At 48.5% G+C, this 17,965-nt stretch overlaps 1 protein-coding gene across 7 annotated transcripts in view; it reads right to left on the reverse strand.

The window, feature by feature from the left end:
- The window catches only part of LOC139441612 (protein sprint-like), a 94,152-nt gene that overhangs the window by 16,032 nt on the left and 60,155 nt on the right, over positions 1-17,965 (reverse strand). For 2 of the 7 annotated variants that reach the window (XM_071222418.1, XM_071222419.1), the window contains 5 exons: positions 3,183-3,367; positions 1,725-1,845; positions 1,093-1,263; positions 802-986; positions 133-224 (listed from right to left, as the gene is read on the reverse strand). In XM_071222418.1, coding sequence (XP_071078519.1) covers positions 133-224; positions 802-986; positions 1,093-1,263; positions 1,725-1,845; positions 3,183-3,367 — 754 coding nt within the window. Of the gene's footprint in view, positions 1-132; positions 225-801; positions 987-1,092; positions 1,264-1,724; positions 1,846-3,182; positions 3,368-6,988; positions 7,151-7,186; positions 7,371-7,492; positions 7,579-14,703; positions 14,806-17,965 lie in introns of those variants that run through there. The other 5 variants (XM_071222416.1, XM_071222422.1, XM_071222417.1 and 2 more) reach the window with 5 other exon arrangements.

The raw sequence follows: 17,965 nt of genomic DNA on the forward strand, positions 1-17,965 counted from the left end.
TGAGACAAGAACATGGGAAGGCCAATCAATACACAGCCTTTCCGAATCCTAAAATCAAAAGATTAATTGAAACATTACAGAAGAAATAAAAAAACAGATAATGTTGTGAAACTTGTTTGACTTTGAACTGACCTTGACCTAAGAGAGCAAGGGAAGACAACTCCTTGGGCGACCTTGCACTCATGATGACAGCAGGAAGCACAAGCAGCTCGGGGAGCTCTTCCCTGTTGACGCACAACACAGCCACCAATAAACAACACTTGAACAAACTTCAAAGTCACATAGTTTCCTTCAATATTCATGTGTGCAGATGTTACAGGTTGGTTCACTTATCTTTATGATACAGAAAATACTTTCAAGTGTGAAACTTAAGTGCTCAAAGATCAAATAACTCAAGTCTTTCAAGTGCTGATTGAATGATACATGTAACTGAGGCAAAACGTATTCCATCATGCTGATGCTCTGTTCACTTTTTATAGTTGTACTGCAGGCCTTTATGCTGATTTCAACATTTCAAAGTTAGCCATTAGTGAGATGAGATTGTTGTTGGTTGTTTTAATGCCGCACTCAGCAATATTCCAGCAATGACGGTGGTCTGTAAATAATCGGACCAGACAATCCAGTGATTAATGTCATGCAATTGGGATACGATGACCTGCATCAACCAAGTCAGGGAGCCAGACCACCCGATCCCGTAAGTCGCCTCTTACGACAAGCATGGGTTGCTGAAGACCTATTCTAACCCAGATCTTCACGGGTCGGTGAGGTAAGGACGTAGTTAGCCTAGCAGCGTGTACTGACTTGCAGCAGATGTAGAACTCGATGAGATGGGGAATGGTGGAGAAGTAGTGGGCAGAACCCTGCAGTCTCAGTCCGTGGCTGGTGCTTTCGATGATGTAGTGGTCGACGCTGGAGCAAGCCTCCTGCTGATGCTGCACCGACAACGCCAGCGAGTCACGCTGACTCGACCGACGCACCACGAAGGACTGGAACAGAAAACTGTCACGTGAACATAATATTTAGATCACGTGTTGTTATTTATTTCCTATCTAAGGAAATGACTGTGTCCAGCCACCCCTTGAACCAACCTACCCCGGTCACTCTGTCCTTGAGAAGGTGGACGGCGCCTGATCGCCCAATGTCCGGGAGCAGCCATATTGCATGTGTCTTGGACAGTCTCTCAAACAGGCTGATTGGCCGCTGATCGAGATCTGCGACATTGTCGGACAAGGGCGAGTTGGATGCACTCCTCATCCCATGCTTCTGGAAATAAAAGAAAGTTGACAAAATATACACAGTAAACTATGCTTATAACAAACACACAAAATATACACAGTAAACTATGCTTATAACAAACACACTTATACAAAAATGATGGATATAACAAAGTGTTTAATGGTCCCTCCCATTTGCTGTATATATATATGCTGTATCAAGGCTTATAACCAACTGCGGTTGTAAGGAACTGAAAGTAGTGGTCCCTCTGAGTTTGTTACAACTGTGGTGTACTGTTTTCCCGTGTGCTGTAAATACTTGATGATGGACACGTGTCTCGACTTGAAGCTCGACTGATTCATGATACCACTGATGATGTGTCACCTCTGCATGGAACCAAGTCGCTCTAAGACTGAACATAACTGGGATACTTGCTACTTGCGGAACAGACTCAATGTATTGTCACTCCAGCTGTATCTGCAGCACTAATCTCTACTCCCGACACTGACCTTCACCACTTGTTCCACATGGTACAGGGGCATCTCCGGAGACAGACTGCCGGGCGTGGTGATGTCATGGCCGCTGTCTGCCGTCGACGTCTGCTCGCTCTGAAGACTCAGCTTGCTGCCACTGCAGACACAATCAAACACTTCCAGAATCTTACCGACACACGACATGGTGACAGTTCAGGTTACCATGGTTACAGACAAACAGCCTGCTGCCACTGAGCCCGGGCACCATGGCGTCTGCAGGATCTGTCTCAACACAGCTCATTAAACTTTCATACAACTTGGAACAATTCAGACTGCTCTCAAATATCAACCAGAATTACCACACAGAGTTCAGTACCTGACATCACAGTGGTGAAACCCACAGGAGAATTAGCTCTCATAATCTCATCTGCACAGACACGTACAGAGGTGGGACAAATACACCTGAAGTGGACACAATCAACCTTCACTTCTGTATGTGGTCCAGAATGGAACAGACACTGTCACGTACCAAGAATGCCACAGTCAGCATTATGCCCATTGTAGAATTAAACGAGTCAGGAGCAGGCCAACCAGTGGCTGATTTGTTGAGTAATGTTTCACTACTTCTGGGGAGGACTGTCACACAATCAACCACCAGACTGTGATGTGGTGTGGCCCCCGATGTCTGCAGACACCAGACCTGATGTGGTGTGGCCCCCAATGTCTGCAGACACCAGACCTGATGTGGTGTGGCCCCCAATGTCTGCAGACACCAGACCTGATGTGGTGTGGCCCCCGATGTCTGCAAACACCAGACCTGATGTGGTGTGGCCCCCGTTGTCTGCAGACACCAGACCTGATGTGATGTGGCCCCCAATGTCTGCAAACACCAGACCTGATGTGGTGTGGCCCCCAATGTCTGCAAACACCAGACCTGATGTGGTGTGGCCCCCGATGTCTGCAGACACCAGACCTGATGTGGTGTGGCCCCCAATGTCTGCAAACACCAGACCTGATGTGGTGTGGCCCCCGATGTCTGCAGACATCAGACCTGATGTGGTGTGGCCCCCGACTGTCATGTAGTTCATACAAACCTTGAGCAAGCACATTCCAAGACCCTTCAAGAGCTCTTGAATGCAATGATGACACTTACAAAACCTTACATTTATTTTACACACCAAGCAAGCCAGGTGATTGCCACAAACAATCTGACAGTCATTTGTTTGTTGTTTAACACTGCACTAAGCAGTATTCCAGCTGTATGACAGCGGTCTGTAATTAATCGAGTCCGGACCAGAGAGACCAGTGATTGACATCAATTGTCTGTGCAATTGGGATATGATGACATGCATCAAACAAGTCAGTGGGCTTGACCACCCAACCCGTTAGTCGCCTCTTATGAAAAGTATAGTCGCCTTTTACGGCAAGCATGGGTTGCTGAAGACCTATTCTAACCCAGATGTTGGCAGGGTCTGATACTGTTGGCATGGTTACCTGACACAGCTTCTTGTGTGCTCCCGAGGACTATCATAGGGGGATATGCTGGGGTTGGGATCCTCAGGAGCCATGGTGGACAGGCTGAAACATGACTTCTGATTGGCCGATGTCGACGGTAACGGGTAGAGGTGACACAGATCGGTCAGCAACAGGTCAAGGTCATTGGCAATATTACTCAGCATCTGAAATTAAAGTAAACAGTTTAATACTGCAGCTTCTTGTGTAGTATTGTCCTGAAAAATTCTAACATCAAATTCCAAGTTGATTTTTTATGATTTTATTTCTTTATGGAGAATACAAACAATAAGTATCCATGCTTGCAGTAAAAGGCGACTATGCTTGTCGTAAGAAGTGACTAACAGGCGGTTAGGCTTGCTGACTCGGTTAATGCATGTCATTCTATCCCAATTGTGTGGATCGATGCTTATGCCATTATAGCCATATATCCTGTTAGGGAACGCATGAAAACCTTGCTCTGAATACAACCAGGCTGTGAATACAACCAGGCTATGAATACAACCAGGCTATGAATACAACCAGGCTGTGAATACAACCGGGCTATGAATACAACCGGGCTGTGAATACAACCAGGCTGTGAATACAACCAGGCTGTGAATACAACCAAGCTATGAATACAACCAGGCTGTGAATACAACAGGGCTATGAATACAACCAGGCTGTGAATACAACCAGGCTGTGAATACAACCAGGCTATGAATACAACCAGGGTATTGAGTGACTGGGTCTTGACCACTGGACTTTAGCTGATCAATATTTGATTCATATTTCTGATTCAAAGAAGTAAGAATAAATAGCCCAGTGTGAGTAACATCAAATACCTCACTCAGCCAGTATTACACACTCAGCCAGTATTGCACAATCAGCCAGTATTACACAGTCAGCCAGCATTACACACTCAGCCAGTATTGCACCCTCAGCCAGTATTACACATCCAGCCAGTATTACACCCTCAGCCAGTATTACACCCTCAGCCAGTATTACACCCTCAGCCAGTATTACACCCTCAGCCAGTATTACACACTGATGCACCTGGTGCAGGACTCTGCTACATCCACCTCAATACGCAACACACTGCAAACACATGATTGTCACTGTCCAGACTGATGTACAAGGAGGTGGAACACAATGACCCCTGCTGCACCAGTCAGTACAAGCAGGCAGCCCTGATGCCGCCTCATTACCCACCGTGTTGAAAACTTAAATACCATGCTAAATATTGCAAGGAATGTGTCCCACTGAGATTAAGGAGTAGCAATAGTGCTGGAATAATCAGAGCTTCATACATGCTGTATATTTCAGATATACCCTGGCTTGATGCTGTATATTTCAGATATACCCTGGTGTGATGCTGTATATTTCAGATATACCCTGGTGTGATGCTGTATATATCAGATATACCCTGGCTTGATGCTGTATATATCAGATATACCCTGGCGTGATGCTGTATATTTCAGATATATACCCTGGCGTGATGCTGTATATTTCAGATATACCCTGACATGAAGCTGCATATTTCAGATATACCCTGGCTTGATGCTGTATATTTCAGATATACCCTGGTGTGATGCTGTATATTTCAGATATACCCTGGCGTGATGCTGTATATTTCAGATATACCCTGGTGTGATGCTGTATATTTCACATATACCCTGGCGTGATGCTGCATATTTCAGATATACCCTGATATGAAGCTGCATATTTCAGATATACCCTGGCGTGATGCTGCATATTTCAGATATACCCTGGCGTGATGCTGTATATTTCAGATATACCCTGGCGTGATGCTGTATATATCAGATATACCCTGGCGTGATGCTGTATATTTCAGATATACCCTAGCGTGATGCTGTATATTTCAGATATACCCTGGCGTGATGCTGCATATTTCAGATATACCCTGACATGAAGCTGCATATATCAGATATACCCTGGCGTGATGCTGCATTTTTCAGATATACCCTGGCTACTTCAGGAAGACGGGTGTTTTGGGGGCATCATGAGGCTGGTCATGTAACTAATGGATTCGGAGCCGGCAACACGCTACCCATGTATGTTGTCAAGTGGAGGGAAGCCCGGAGTGATGCATGTTGGTGACAACTATCAACGTATCACTATCAGGCAGAATCTGAGATTCAAACTTGATCCTGGCAAGCAATGGACAAATACTGCCAGGAAACTGCAGCACAATAGATCTACAACATAAACTGCCTGATCACTGCTACACATAAAAAACACCCGTACTCAGAATCCAGGTACAGCTTGTGATGGCTCCGTACCATCACGGTGGCCCATCAAACCACAAACAGTCAGACCACTTTATTCCAAGCAGAGACGCATGAAGTATTAGGAACATGAAGGAGATTGTTGATGGTGACTGCGTGGTGTGTCTACCTCCAGGTGTTGACAAAGGACCACAACAATCACTGTCCTCCTCAGTCTGGCACACACGGCCAACACGCGCATGCATTCAAGATCAGTGACTTGTTTAATCGCGTAGGCTGACGAATAAAAACATAATTTCTTGAAGGAGGCAAGCCCGACATAATCGTTGTATGCGAGACAGGTGAACACAATCTATGTACAACCAGCGCATCATGTGGCGGTCGCCCTAAGGGTTGTAGGTACGCCTGCCAGCTGATCAACCCATCTTGCTGCCCGGCTAGTCTGGGGAACTAGCAGTGTTCTGCTCCACCGCCAGCTCACAGGTTGTGCATGGCTGACACACTAAATCAGGTACTCAGATACTCAAGAAATCTAAACCACCAAATTTTCTGCACAATTGCATCCATGTTTTTATGTGCTCAGTGACAGCAATGTGCATCCAGGGAGACGAACAGGAAGGATGAGGAACTCATCATGCGGTATGTTCCTGTAACACGTCCTCGTACACTGTACACACGTTCCTGATTGTACCCACACACACAGGTACTTACATTAGACAAGAAGATCTACTACAACCCCCCCCCCCCTCTAACTGTTGTCCTCAACAATGAGGAAGTGCCAAATCCAATCAAACCCCACTGGACAACCTTGACCTACCTGGAGTACACCTGTTATCAGCTGCAACACAGACCCATTGTCAACCTGGAAACCCAGGTACAAACCTCAACAGCAATGACTCATCAAGTTAGAAGACAAACACAAATACTCAGATGTGCTCAGGATGTAGCAGCCATGGTAAACTTGCAGAGATAAGATAGAGTGACAACACTTGTGTATAGTCAGACAGAGTGACGACACTTGTGTATAGTCAGACAGAGTGACAACACTTTTGTATAATCAGACAGAGTGACGACACTTGTGTATAGTCAGACAGAGTGAAGACACTCTTGTATTAATCAGACAGAGTGACGGCACTCTTGTACAGTCAGACAGAGTGACGGCACTCTAGTATATTCAGACAGAATGACGGCACTTGTGTATAGGCAGACAGAGTGACGACACTTGTGTATAATCAGACAGAATGATGACACTCATGTATAGTCAGACAGAGTGACGACACTTGTGTATAGTCAGACAGTGTGACATCACTTGTGTATAGTCAGACAAAGTGAAGACACTCTTGTATTAATCAGACAGAGTGACAGCACTCTTGTACAGTCAGACAGAGTGACGGCACTCTTGAAAAGTGACGACACTCTTGTATAGTCAGAGTGACAACACTCTTGTATAGCCAGAGAGAATGACGGCACATAGTCAGAGATAACAGAGCATGTTGAGCCAACAGTGACTTGATTTACACATAAGTAGTATATCATCTACAAACTACACAAGTAACTTACCAACATTCTACAGGTAAGATCCAATGTTTAGTGTTATGTCCAGGACTCATATGTATACAAGGTTGTCTAACTTGCGTAGACTGATGACTGACACGTGTGTGAGATATGAGATGACAGCATGTACTGAGACACCCCTGCGGCCCGAGTGTCGTAATCGCGGCACACCCACACACATTCCCACAACACAGATACACTAACCCACTTCTACTGGTGTTGTCACCATGTTGTTCCACACACCTGGCCGGGGAGCACTGCCAGTCCAACTCTACAACTTGTCAGCTTCAGACGACATGGGGACAGGTTTTGTTGACTGCCCATTGATCCCAAAGCAAGGAATGTGGCACACGCGTCTGTAAACTTACAGCCGGTATCCCATGCTTGACTGTCCTTCCCAAGCCAATCCCCCGAAACAACTGTAGGACGATTCATCCTATACACCCGTTCTTTTGTAGGCTTTATCTTAACTTTGTCTCTTCATAACCGGAACATATAGAATGCACTTACCCACTGGCAGATCTGAATGGTGTGTAAAGCTCTAGACAAATGACATCCTACTCTCAAGCATGCTCCAGGCTTGTAGTGAGAGACTATTAAACAAATCGGGGATGTTTACCTGTTGAGGTCATGTGAGGTCACACAAAAGCCCAATGTCAAGGTTGGCCCCCTGATCATGTCCCCATTCAGGCGATAACACTCCCGTCATGTGACCCCAGCAGACAAGCATCTACACCAAACACTCCTGCAACAGCTCTACACGGCTGCTCGCACTGGTCATGTGACCCTAGCAGACAGCCATCCACACCAAACTATAAAATCAGGGATGGTAAAGTTTTACAAACCAACATTTAAAATTTGTGCATTAATACCCCATATAGAGCAAGGGATAACATGTGCAGGGGAACGCTGGCCAGTAGAACATGAAGAGACCTGGGGTCTTCTAGTTCACCACAGACAACTTATTGAATTATGTTGGGATTAACAGGGTGATTAGCGTCAGGTGGGGATTATCCCAGGCAACTGTCTGTTAATTAATGGAGAAGTGATGACTTTGTCAGTAGCACCTTAACAACCCTGTCTGCTATGCTACTTACCAATTAAGTCATGTTTACAATGTACAATGTTAATGTCTCCAGGGACTACCACTAAAATAGATATATATGGTATAATGGGTATTTGTTATAATTTTTGTTTAACGCCGCACTCAGCAATATTCCAGCTACATGACGGAAGTCATATCAATCCAGTGATTGAGATCATGAGGATTGATCCTCGCAATTGGGATACAATGACATGCATCAAACAAGTCAGAGAGCTTGACCACCTCTTGCCCTAATCACCTCTGTGCAATATGGGGTATATACCGGTATATGGTAGAATGAGCATAGATGTTATAACAGGCCTATATGCCTGGCAGCAAATGAAGCCACGTAATATCCCATGGTTACAAGTTTCTATTCAAGTTAATACTACAAAGAATTTTGTTTGACATGGTGGTTATAATTGTAACCTGCTTCACCACACCACAGAAACCATGTAAAGGACATCTGACAACAGGGCATCTGACAACAGGGCATCTGACAACAGGACATCTGACAACCCTCAAGCAGGTCAAGTCAGACTGGACTGTACACCACACCGTCCATATCATGCACCACACCACACCACAACACACCACACCACACACAATCCCAGCCCATCCCACTCATTCCCGCCACAAACAGGCGTACATCTGTGAAGCAATAAAACCCACCTAATGACGCGGTTCACTGAACGGATCTATGTCGACCCCGCTGGGGAAGTGAAAGGATCTGATAGAGCAGGGGAGAAGTGGCCTCTATACTCAATTGTCCACCCAACAGACCGCCCCTTTCACCCCTCCCTCCTACCCCCAGGCCGCTGTAGGCAGTGTCATCAGCCCTAAATTTAGATTTGAAGGTAGTTTCTGCAAAGTCAATTTCAATTCAGTGTTCAAAACATGTTAAAAATAAAGGGGTCCTTGTTAAAACTGAACATTCCGTACCTGGATTAGATTTGTCTGCACTACAAAAACATGGCAAAACAGTGTAACACTTGGTAACATTCATCATGGAAGCCTAGTGGTTAAAGCATTCGATCGTCACTACAAAGACCTGAGTTCGATTCCCGACATGGGTACAATGTGTGAAGCCCATTTCTGGTGTCCCCTACCATGATATTGCTGGAATATTGCTAAAAGCGGTGTAAAACCATACTCACTCAGGGTCATCCTGAAGTCTGCTGTGCCCCCTGCCAACCTGCTGAGTCTCCATGGCCAGCACAGTCATGGAGACCCGACATGTTCCCCTCTACACCAAAACCCTGTGACTGACATTTAGTCCCAGAAGTAAAGATATCTTACAAATATTTATATCGGAAATGGAGACCAGAACAATCCTTCAGAGCTGAGGCAATCTAGACTTGCCAAATCATTTCTGGACTTCTTGGCGAGACTCCTATTTTAGTTTATTCTTTAAGTCTGAGAGACAGACCCCCAGCCACATGTAGCCTACACTTGTTGTGTGAAGTGGGGTGGAGAGCGGGTTGTGAAGAGGGGTGGGGAGCGGGTTGTGAAGTGGGGTGGGGAGCGGTTTGTGAAGTGGGGTGGGGAGCGGTTTGTGAAGTGGGGTGGGGAGCGGTTTGTGAAGTGGGGTGGGGAGCGGGAGTGAAGTGGGGTGGGGAGCGGGAGTGAAGTGGGGTGGGGAGCGGGAGTGAAGTGGGGTGGGGGGCGGTTTGTGAAGTGGGGTGGGGAGCGGTTTGTGAAGTGGGGTGGGGAGCGGGAGTGAAGTGGGGTGGGGAGCAGGAGTGAAGTGGGGTGGGGGGCGGTTTGTGAAGTGGGGTGGGGAGCGGTTTGTGAAGTGGGGTGGGGAGCGGGTTGTGAAGTGGGGTGGGGAGCGGAGGGTGAAGTGGGGTGGGGGAGCGGGAGTGAAGTGGGGTGGGGAGCGGGAGTGAAGTGGGGTGGGGGGCGGTTTGTGAAGTGGGGTGGGGAGCGGGAGTGAAGTGGGGTGGGGAGCGGGAGTGAAGTGGGGTGGGGAGCGGGAGTGAAGTGGGGTGGGGAGCGGGAGTGAAGTGGGGTGGGGAGCGGGTTGTGAAGTGGGGTGGGGAGCGGAGGGTGAAGTGGGGTGGGGAGCGGTTTGTGAAGTGGGGTGGGGAGCGGAGGGTGAAGTGGGGTGGGGAGCGGTTTGTGAAGTGGGGTGGGGAGCAGGAGTGAAGTGGGGTGGGGAGCGGGAGTGAAGTGGGGTGGGGAGCGGTTTGTGAAGTGGGGTGGGGAGCGGAGGGTGAAGTGGGGTGGGGAGCGGGAGTGAAGTGGGGTGGGGAGCAGGAGTGAAGTGGGGTGGGGAGCGGGAGTGAAGTGGGGTGGGGAGCGGGTTGTGAAGTGGGGTGGGGAGCGGAGGGTGAAGTGGGGTGGGGAGCGGGAGTGAAGTGGGGTGGGGAGCGGGAGTGAAGTGGGGTGGGGGGCGGTTTGTGAAGTGGGGGTGGGGAGCGGGAGTGAAGTGGGGTGGGGAGCGGGAGTGAAGTGGGGTGGGGAGCGGGAGTGAAGTGGGGTGGGGAGCGGGAGTGAAGTGGGGTGGGGAGCGGGAGTGAAGTGGGGTGGGGAGCGGGAGTGAAGTGGGGTGGGGAGCAGGAGTGAAGTGGGGTGGGGAGCGGGAGTGAAGTGGGGTGGGGAGCGGGAGTGAAGTGGGGTGGGGAGCGGGAGTGAAGTGGGGTGGGGGGCTGTTTGTGAAGTGGGGTGGGGAGCGGGAGTGAAGTGGGGTGGGGAGCGGGAGTGAAGTGGGGTGGGGAGCGGGAGTGAAGTGGGGTGGGGGGCTGTTTGTGAAGTGGGGTGGGGAGCGGGAGTGAAGTGGGGTGGGGGGCTGTTTGTGAAGTGGGGTGGGGGGCGGGAGTGAAGTGGGGTGGGGGGCTGTTTGTGAAGTGGGGTGGGGAGCGGGAGTGAAGTGGGGTGGGGGGCTGTTTGTGAAGTGGGGTGGGGGGCGGGAGTGAAGTGGGGTGGGGGGCTGTTTGTGAAGTGGGGTGGGGGAGCGGGAGTGAAGCGGGGTGGGGGGCGGTTTGTGAAGTGGGGTGGGGGGCGGGAGTGAAGTGGGGTGGGGGGCGGTTTGTGAAGTGGGGTGGGGAGCGGGAGTGAAGTGGGGTGGGGAGCGGGAGTGAAGTGGGGTGGGGAGCGGGAGTGAAGCGGGGTGGGGGGCGGTTTGTGAAGTGGGGTGGGGAGCGGGAGTGAAGTGGGGTGGGGGGCTGTTTGTGAAGTGGGGTGGGGAGCGGGAGTGAAGCGGGGTGGGGGGCGGTTTGTGAAGTGGGGTGGGGAGCGGAGGGTGAAGTGGGGTGGGGAGCGGGAGTGAAGTGGGGTGGGGAGCGGGAGTGAAGTGGGGTGGGGGGCGGTTTGTGAAGTGGGGTGGGGAGCGGGAGTGAAGTGGGGTGGGGAGCGGGAGTGAAGTGGGGTGGGGAGCGGGAGTGAAGTGGGGTGGGGAGCGGGAGTGAAGTGGGGTGGGGAGCGGGAGTGAAGTGGGGTGGGGAGCGGGAGTGAAGTGGGGTGGGGAGCAGGAGTGAAGTGGGGTGGGGAGCGGGAGTGAAGTGGGGTGGGGAGCGGGAGTGAAGTGGGGTGGGGAGCGGGAGTGAAGTGGGGTGGGGGGCTGTTTGTGAAGTGGGGTGGGGAGCGGGAGTGAAGTGGGGTGGGGAGCGGGAGTGAAGTGGGGTGGGGAGCGGGAGTGAAGTGGGGTGGGGGGCTGTTTGTGAAGTGGGGTGGGGAGCGGGAGTGAAGTGGGGTGGGGGGCTGTTTGTGAAGTGGGGTGGGGGGCGGGAGTGAAGTGGGGTGGGGGGCTGTTTGTGAAGTGGGGTGGGGAGCGGGAGTGAAGCGGGGTGGGGGGCTGTTTGTGAAGTGGGGTGGGGGGCGGGAGTGAAGTGGGGTGGGGGGCGGTTTGTGAAGTGGGGTGGGGAGCGGGAGTGAAGTGGGGTGGGGAGCGGGAGTGAAGTGGGGTGGGGAGCGGGAGTGAAGTGGGGTGGGGGGCTGTTTGTGAAGTGGGGTGGGGAGCGGGAGTGAAGTGGGGTGGGGAGCGGGAGTGAAGTGGGGTGGGGAGCGGGAGTGAAGTGGGGTGGGGGGCTGTTTGTGAAGTGGGGTGGGGAGCGGGAGTGAAGTGGGGTGGGGGGCTGTTTGTGAAGTGGGGTGGGGGGCGGGAGTGAAGTGGGGTGGGGGGCTGTTTGTGAAGTGGGGTGGGGAGCGGGAGTGAAGCGGGGTGGGGGGCGGTTTGTGAAGTGGGGTGGGGGGCGGGAGTGAAGTGGGGTGGGGGGGCGGTTTGTGAAGTGGGGTGGGGAGCGGGAGTGAAGTGGGGTGGGGAGCGGGAGTGAAGTGGGGTGGGGAGCGGGAGTGAAGTGGGGTGGGGGGCTGTTTGTGAAGTGGGGTGGGGAGCGGGAGTGAAGTGGGGTGGGGAGCGGGAGTGAAGTGGGGTGGGGAGCGGGAGTGAAGTGGGGTGGGGAGCGGGAGTGAAGTGGGGTGGGGGGCAGGAGTGAAGTGGGGTGGGGGGCTGTTTGACTGCATGCCATCAGCTGGATGGGGTCTTGCTGATACTAATCACTGGCTTCACAAGTAAACATAGCAACTTTGCAGATTTTAATACTTTAGAGCATACTTAATCACAAATATTTTGAAAATAATTTTGAAACAGAAATAATGAAGAAAAACGGAAATAGCGTAACAAAGACGATAATAAAGGACAGCATCAAGTGTCACCATAAGTCCATGTGTTTAAACTTGCAACTTAATACGAAGAGTTGGACAAACGAAGACAAGTGACACTGAGTATTGTTTGTATTTCAAATGTCAAAAACTATTTTCATTTCTCAGCGACAGGACTGACTTCCAGCAACCTTGTAAGATGTCAAATAAACCACAGCACTGGGAGTCCAGCTGGCAGCCTGCCAACAACCTGTCAGTCAGTCATCTCTCACTGCCTATCACACGAAATATCATCTGAGTGACTGAAGATGGCATGGCTTGACTTCCAACAGTGAGCTTCAGGAGGCTTACTTCACAGCCATCAGGAGTCATCAGGAGTCATTCAGTAAAGTACAAGTTGTCATGAAAACATCCCCAAAAAATAATAAAAAATAAAAATCATCAAAAGTTCCCCACTAGACTGATATACATAGCAAGTTTCAACAAGAAATGTTTAACGGTTTTGATGTTCTGCTCCAGAAACGGAAACGAGCGGCAGACGGAAGGACGTGCTGATCCCTGTTTTTCAAACCAGGGGATTAATAAATATGAAGGAGTAGATCTACATTCGAAAAATTACCAACCATAAATCCATAAGGTCTATCAAAGTTGGATGACACGAACAAATACTGTACTTGCAATGTTATAGTTCAAGACAGATGTGCAAGTACTTGAACAAATGTTGTTACAAGATGCCAACACTATCAAACCATCACGCCAACCACTGATACCCATCCTACTCTGTCAGCAATTCACTTGCTGGTCAGTGCTGTGTCACGATGACTGTACAGTGTGTCAATCAGATAACAAACAGATTTAAGATTTCTTCCCTGGCAAATGAACAAAAGGACATATATTTTTTGCTCTAACGATACAGACGACACAGTATCAAGTAACACTGCACATCACGATAACTCGGTGGCAGCTAAATCTCACTGCATCTCAGTCAGTGCGTTCAGTCATTCCAGCTAAAATAGGAAGAAGTTTGCACTCAATATATAGAGAATACTACACTCATTCTCGTTAGATACCATTTTTACGAAACGAGTTGACTTTCTATGGTATCTGACCGCGTGATGGGCGTGTCAATATATAACAGTACATGGGTGAGGTGATTGAACATAATAATAGTAATAACTTTGCTTAATGTTTTGAACACAAATTTGACAGGTGGAATTTGCGGAACCTGTATGTTGATTTTGTAAAATGTTCTCTGACTGGACTATCGGTATATGGTTTCCATGGTTACTCCCTGTCACCAAAGTGAGGTACTTTCTGTTTATTAAATATGATTAAATAATCATAGCAAAATCATGCTACTAACTAAAATTATACTGGCCAGAAAGCAAGACAAAGTTCTTCCTGGAACTTCAAAGGTCAGCCCACTAATGGGGATTGACTAACATCTCGTATGACATAATGTAGTATCATAACGTCACTTAGAGAAGTCAGGAGTTGTAAGTTACGCTTTGCATTTATCGAGAAAAATAATCTAGCAAAACAAGCTGTGGCACATTTGTCCACACTACACAAAAATATTATGTCAGCACCATTGTAGTTATTATGTCAGCACCATTGTAGTATTGTCAATAACAATGAAGTAGTAAGTCAGGTCAATGTAGTATCATGTCAATCACAATGTAGTAGTTTGTCAATAACAATGTAGTATTATGTCAATCACAATGTAGTAGTTTGTCAATAACAATGTAGTATTATGTCAATCACAATGTAGTAGTATGTCAATAAACAATGTAGTATCATGTCAATCACAATGTAGTAGTATGTCACCAACAATGTAGTAGTATGTCACCAACAATGTAGTACTATGTCAACAACAATGTAGTACTATGTCAACAACAATGTAGTACTATGTAACAATGCCACCAGTCTCACAGTGAGGTACACACCTACAAGGTTACCTACAAGGTCACCACCATCACTAGGGCAGGGGCGGCCTCAGCAAATGTTCAGTAATCAGATTTCACTGATAATTTACCTGCAGGTCATTATTGATCTGGTGTCTCATCTGGGAGACCTCGGCAGTGACGGCCCCCGGGGACACCTCCATGCAGCTGTTGGGGCACACAGGGGGCATCATGCTCCCTCTCCTTGTAACTACAGCAAGCACTGTGTTACTATCCTGGTGTTGACTTGTCAGTGTTCCATGCACTGTGTTACTATCCTGGTGTTGACTTGTCAGCGTCCCATGCACTGTGTTACTATTCTGGTGTTGACTTGTCAGTGTTCCATGCACTGTGTTACTATTCTGGTGTTGACTTGTCAGCGTCCCATGCACTGTGTTACTATCCTGGTGTTGACTTGTCAGCGTTCCATGTACTGTGTTACTATTCTGGTGTTGACTTGTCAGCGTCCCATGCACTGTGTTACTATTCTGGTGTTGACTTGTCAGTGTTCCATGCACTGTGTTACTATTCTGGTGTTGACTTGTCAGCGTCCCATGCACTGTGTTACTATCCTGGTGTTGACTTGTCAGCGTTCCATGTACTGTGTTACTATTCTGGTGTTGACTTGTCAGCGTTCCATGCTAGTCCTGACACTGTCTCACTTATATGCGACCATCTGTGCTTATCCCATCACCACAGATCACTATCACAACACTGACACCAACAACTGTCTTGTCAAGCTGTGCAAGTCACCCCATAGCAGTACTCACATGTGTCCTTAACATACCTACAAACACCGGAGTTTCTTCCCTGTGTGTATCTACCTGTCCACCTCGTTAACCTGTCCACTAAGCATGTGACGCTTGACCACTCCACGACCAGACTGACCATTGAGGAATAATCAAAATAAGATTAACTGTAGAAACACAATGAAGCCTGACACCTGCAAAGTTTGCACCTTGTAGACAGGTATTGTCTGCTCGTTAACCCGTTTCTACAAAACTGCTGTATGATCTAGCATTGTTGCTTCAACAGACAATAAGGAACGGATCAACACTGACTGGTTTCAGGGTGAGCATCTCCCGACCTGGCACAAAGATCGAAACCCCACAGGAAGAACTTTAAGATAAAATAAGATTCCAGAGTAACAAAACTGCTATGGAAGAAGGCGAGATCTTAAATACTTAAAGCAACAACAATGACAGAAAGAGTAACATAATTACGGGTGATTATCTTAATGTGTCGGCTCGTAGACCAGTTGAAAGACAGAATGATGCACATGAAATAATGTTAGCCGCTAATGTTCCACAAAGGCCGAATACCATCACCAGGTATAGCATTCCCCAGACACAGGTCACTGATCTCTCATGTATACTGTTATATGAACTCACTCACAGACTAAAGTCATCTCCCTGAAGCCTGCAGGTCAGCCACGGTCATTCTGACACCTGACCTCCACAACTCAAGCCTTGGCCATGTTGTAACAGCCTTTTGCCACTACAGTCATCACTGACCAGAAGGCTGACCTGGAGATTAGTGTTCATTGGACTTTAACTGACCATTCACGGGTGACGTAGCAGGCCCAGTACATTTGTTCCGAAATGCAGACCAGCATGCAACCCCTGTACCCTAGTGACGGGTGGGGTGGGGGAAAGACACATCCCCAAATGGTACCCCCTCCAGGGACAGTGACCCAGGGACAAAGCCACCCTCTGGGACATGGTGGGGGTGAAGGAGGGGTGGAGGAGCTTGATAATGTGGCATATGGTTGTATGTTCATCTTTGTCTTCGCATGTCCAAGTTACCAGTACTTGTCCTCATTCAGCAGGAAGCATTGGGACTGTCTGCCTCGGGAGCCTCTAGACTCACCAGAACAGGATACACAGATCTGGAGATAAGATTGTTCCTTATCAAACAAGGACACCTGGCCTTTCTGTTGTGAAGAATAAAAATGAAAAAGATATTTCTGCCGATAAACTGAGATACAAGACAACCCTGCAAATGTAAACAAAAAATAAAACTTCCAGAATCACAACCAGAAGATTGCTAGTCTGACATTGTCAATTCTTTCAATCTCCAGACAAATGTCAAAAGGAATTTCTTTTTTAGATGTGATGACACTAGTCCAAGTGAGCAGACATTGTGGTGTGTCTTATCTTCCCCAGGCAAGGGATATAACTGACTGTGAAAGCCCAGTTTCCACCCTTGCTGAACTAGGCTGGAATTTCTGGGCTTGATCATCGCGCCACCAGTGGCTATTACAAGTTATGTCCCTTCTATGTCCCCCCTATTGACCAATCAGATTCCACCTTGCATATCACTTTCATTTGCGTCAAATATAATGGTGTCGCCCAGTCAAGACAATCTGATCAATTATCAAGATCAATATTGTAACGAAATGGATCTTACTTCACTAAGTGCATCAAATCATGTGAGAACACCTTGATTAAAAACATGAAAAGATTTGGAAAATATCTGTTACCTGTTATATCTGTTCGTGGTAGAATAGATCTTCAGCCACCCATGCTTGCTGTAAAAGGCGACTATGCTTGTCGTAAGAGTGAGTGAGTTAGTTTGATTTTACGCCGCTTTTAGCAATATTCCAGCAATATCACGGCGGGGGACACCAGAAATGGGCTTCACACATTGTACCCATGTTGGGAATCAAACCCGGGTCTTCGACGTGACGAGCAAACGCTTTAACCACTAGGCTACCCGACCGCCCCCTTGTCGTAAGAGGCGACTAAAGGGATTGGGTGGTCAGGTTCGCTGACTTGGTTGATGCATGTCATCGTATCGCTATTGTGTGTCTGGTGAAGATGGGTGTCTCTGTGAAGATGGGTGAGTCTGTGAAGATGGGTGTGTCTCTGAAGATGGGTGCGTCTGTGAAGATGGGTGTCTGAGTGTGTCTGGTGAAGATGGGTGTGTCTGGGAAAGATGGGTGTCTCTGTGAAGATGGGTGTGTCTGAGTGTGTCTGTGAAGATGAGTGTGTCTGTAAAGATGGGTGTGTCTGTGAAGATGGGTGTCTGAGTGTGTCTGGTGAAGATGGGTGTGTCTGGGAAAGATGGGTGTCTCTGTGAAGATGGGTGTGTCTGTGAAGATGGGTGTGTCTCTGAAGATGGGTGTGTCTGTGAAGATGGGTGTGTCTGAGTGTGTCTGTGAAGATGAGTGTGTCTGGTGAAGATGGGTGTCTCTGTGAAGGTGGGTGTGTCTGGGGAAGATGGGTGTCTCTGTGAAGATGGGTGTGTCTGTGAAGATGGGTGTGTCTGTGAAGATGAGTGTGTCTGGTGAAGATGGGTGTGTCTGGGGAAGATGGGTGTCTCTGTGAAGATGGGTGTGTCTGGGGAAGATGG

Source organism: Haliotis cracherodii, unplaced genomic scaffold, assembly GCF_022045235.1.
Source record: "Haliotis cracherodii isolate W230 unplaced genomic scaffold, xgHalCrac1.p SCAF_42, whole genome shotgun sequence".
In the NCBI taxonomy this organism is placed as follows: domain Eukaryota; kingdom Metazoa; phylum Mollusca; class Gastropoda; order Lepetellida; family Haliotidae; genus Haliotis; species Haliotis cracherodii.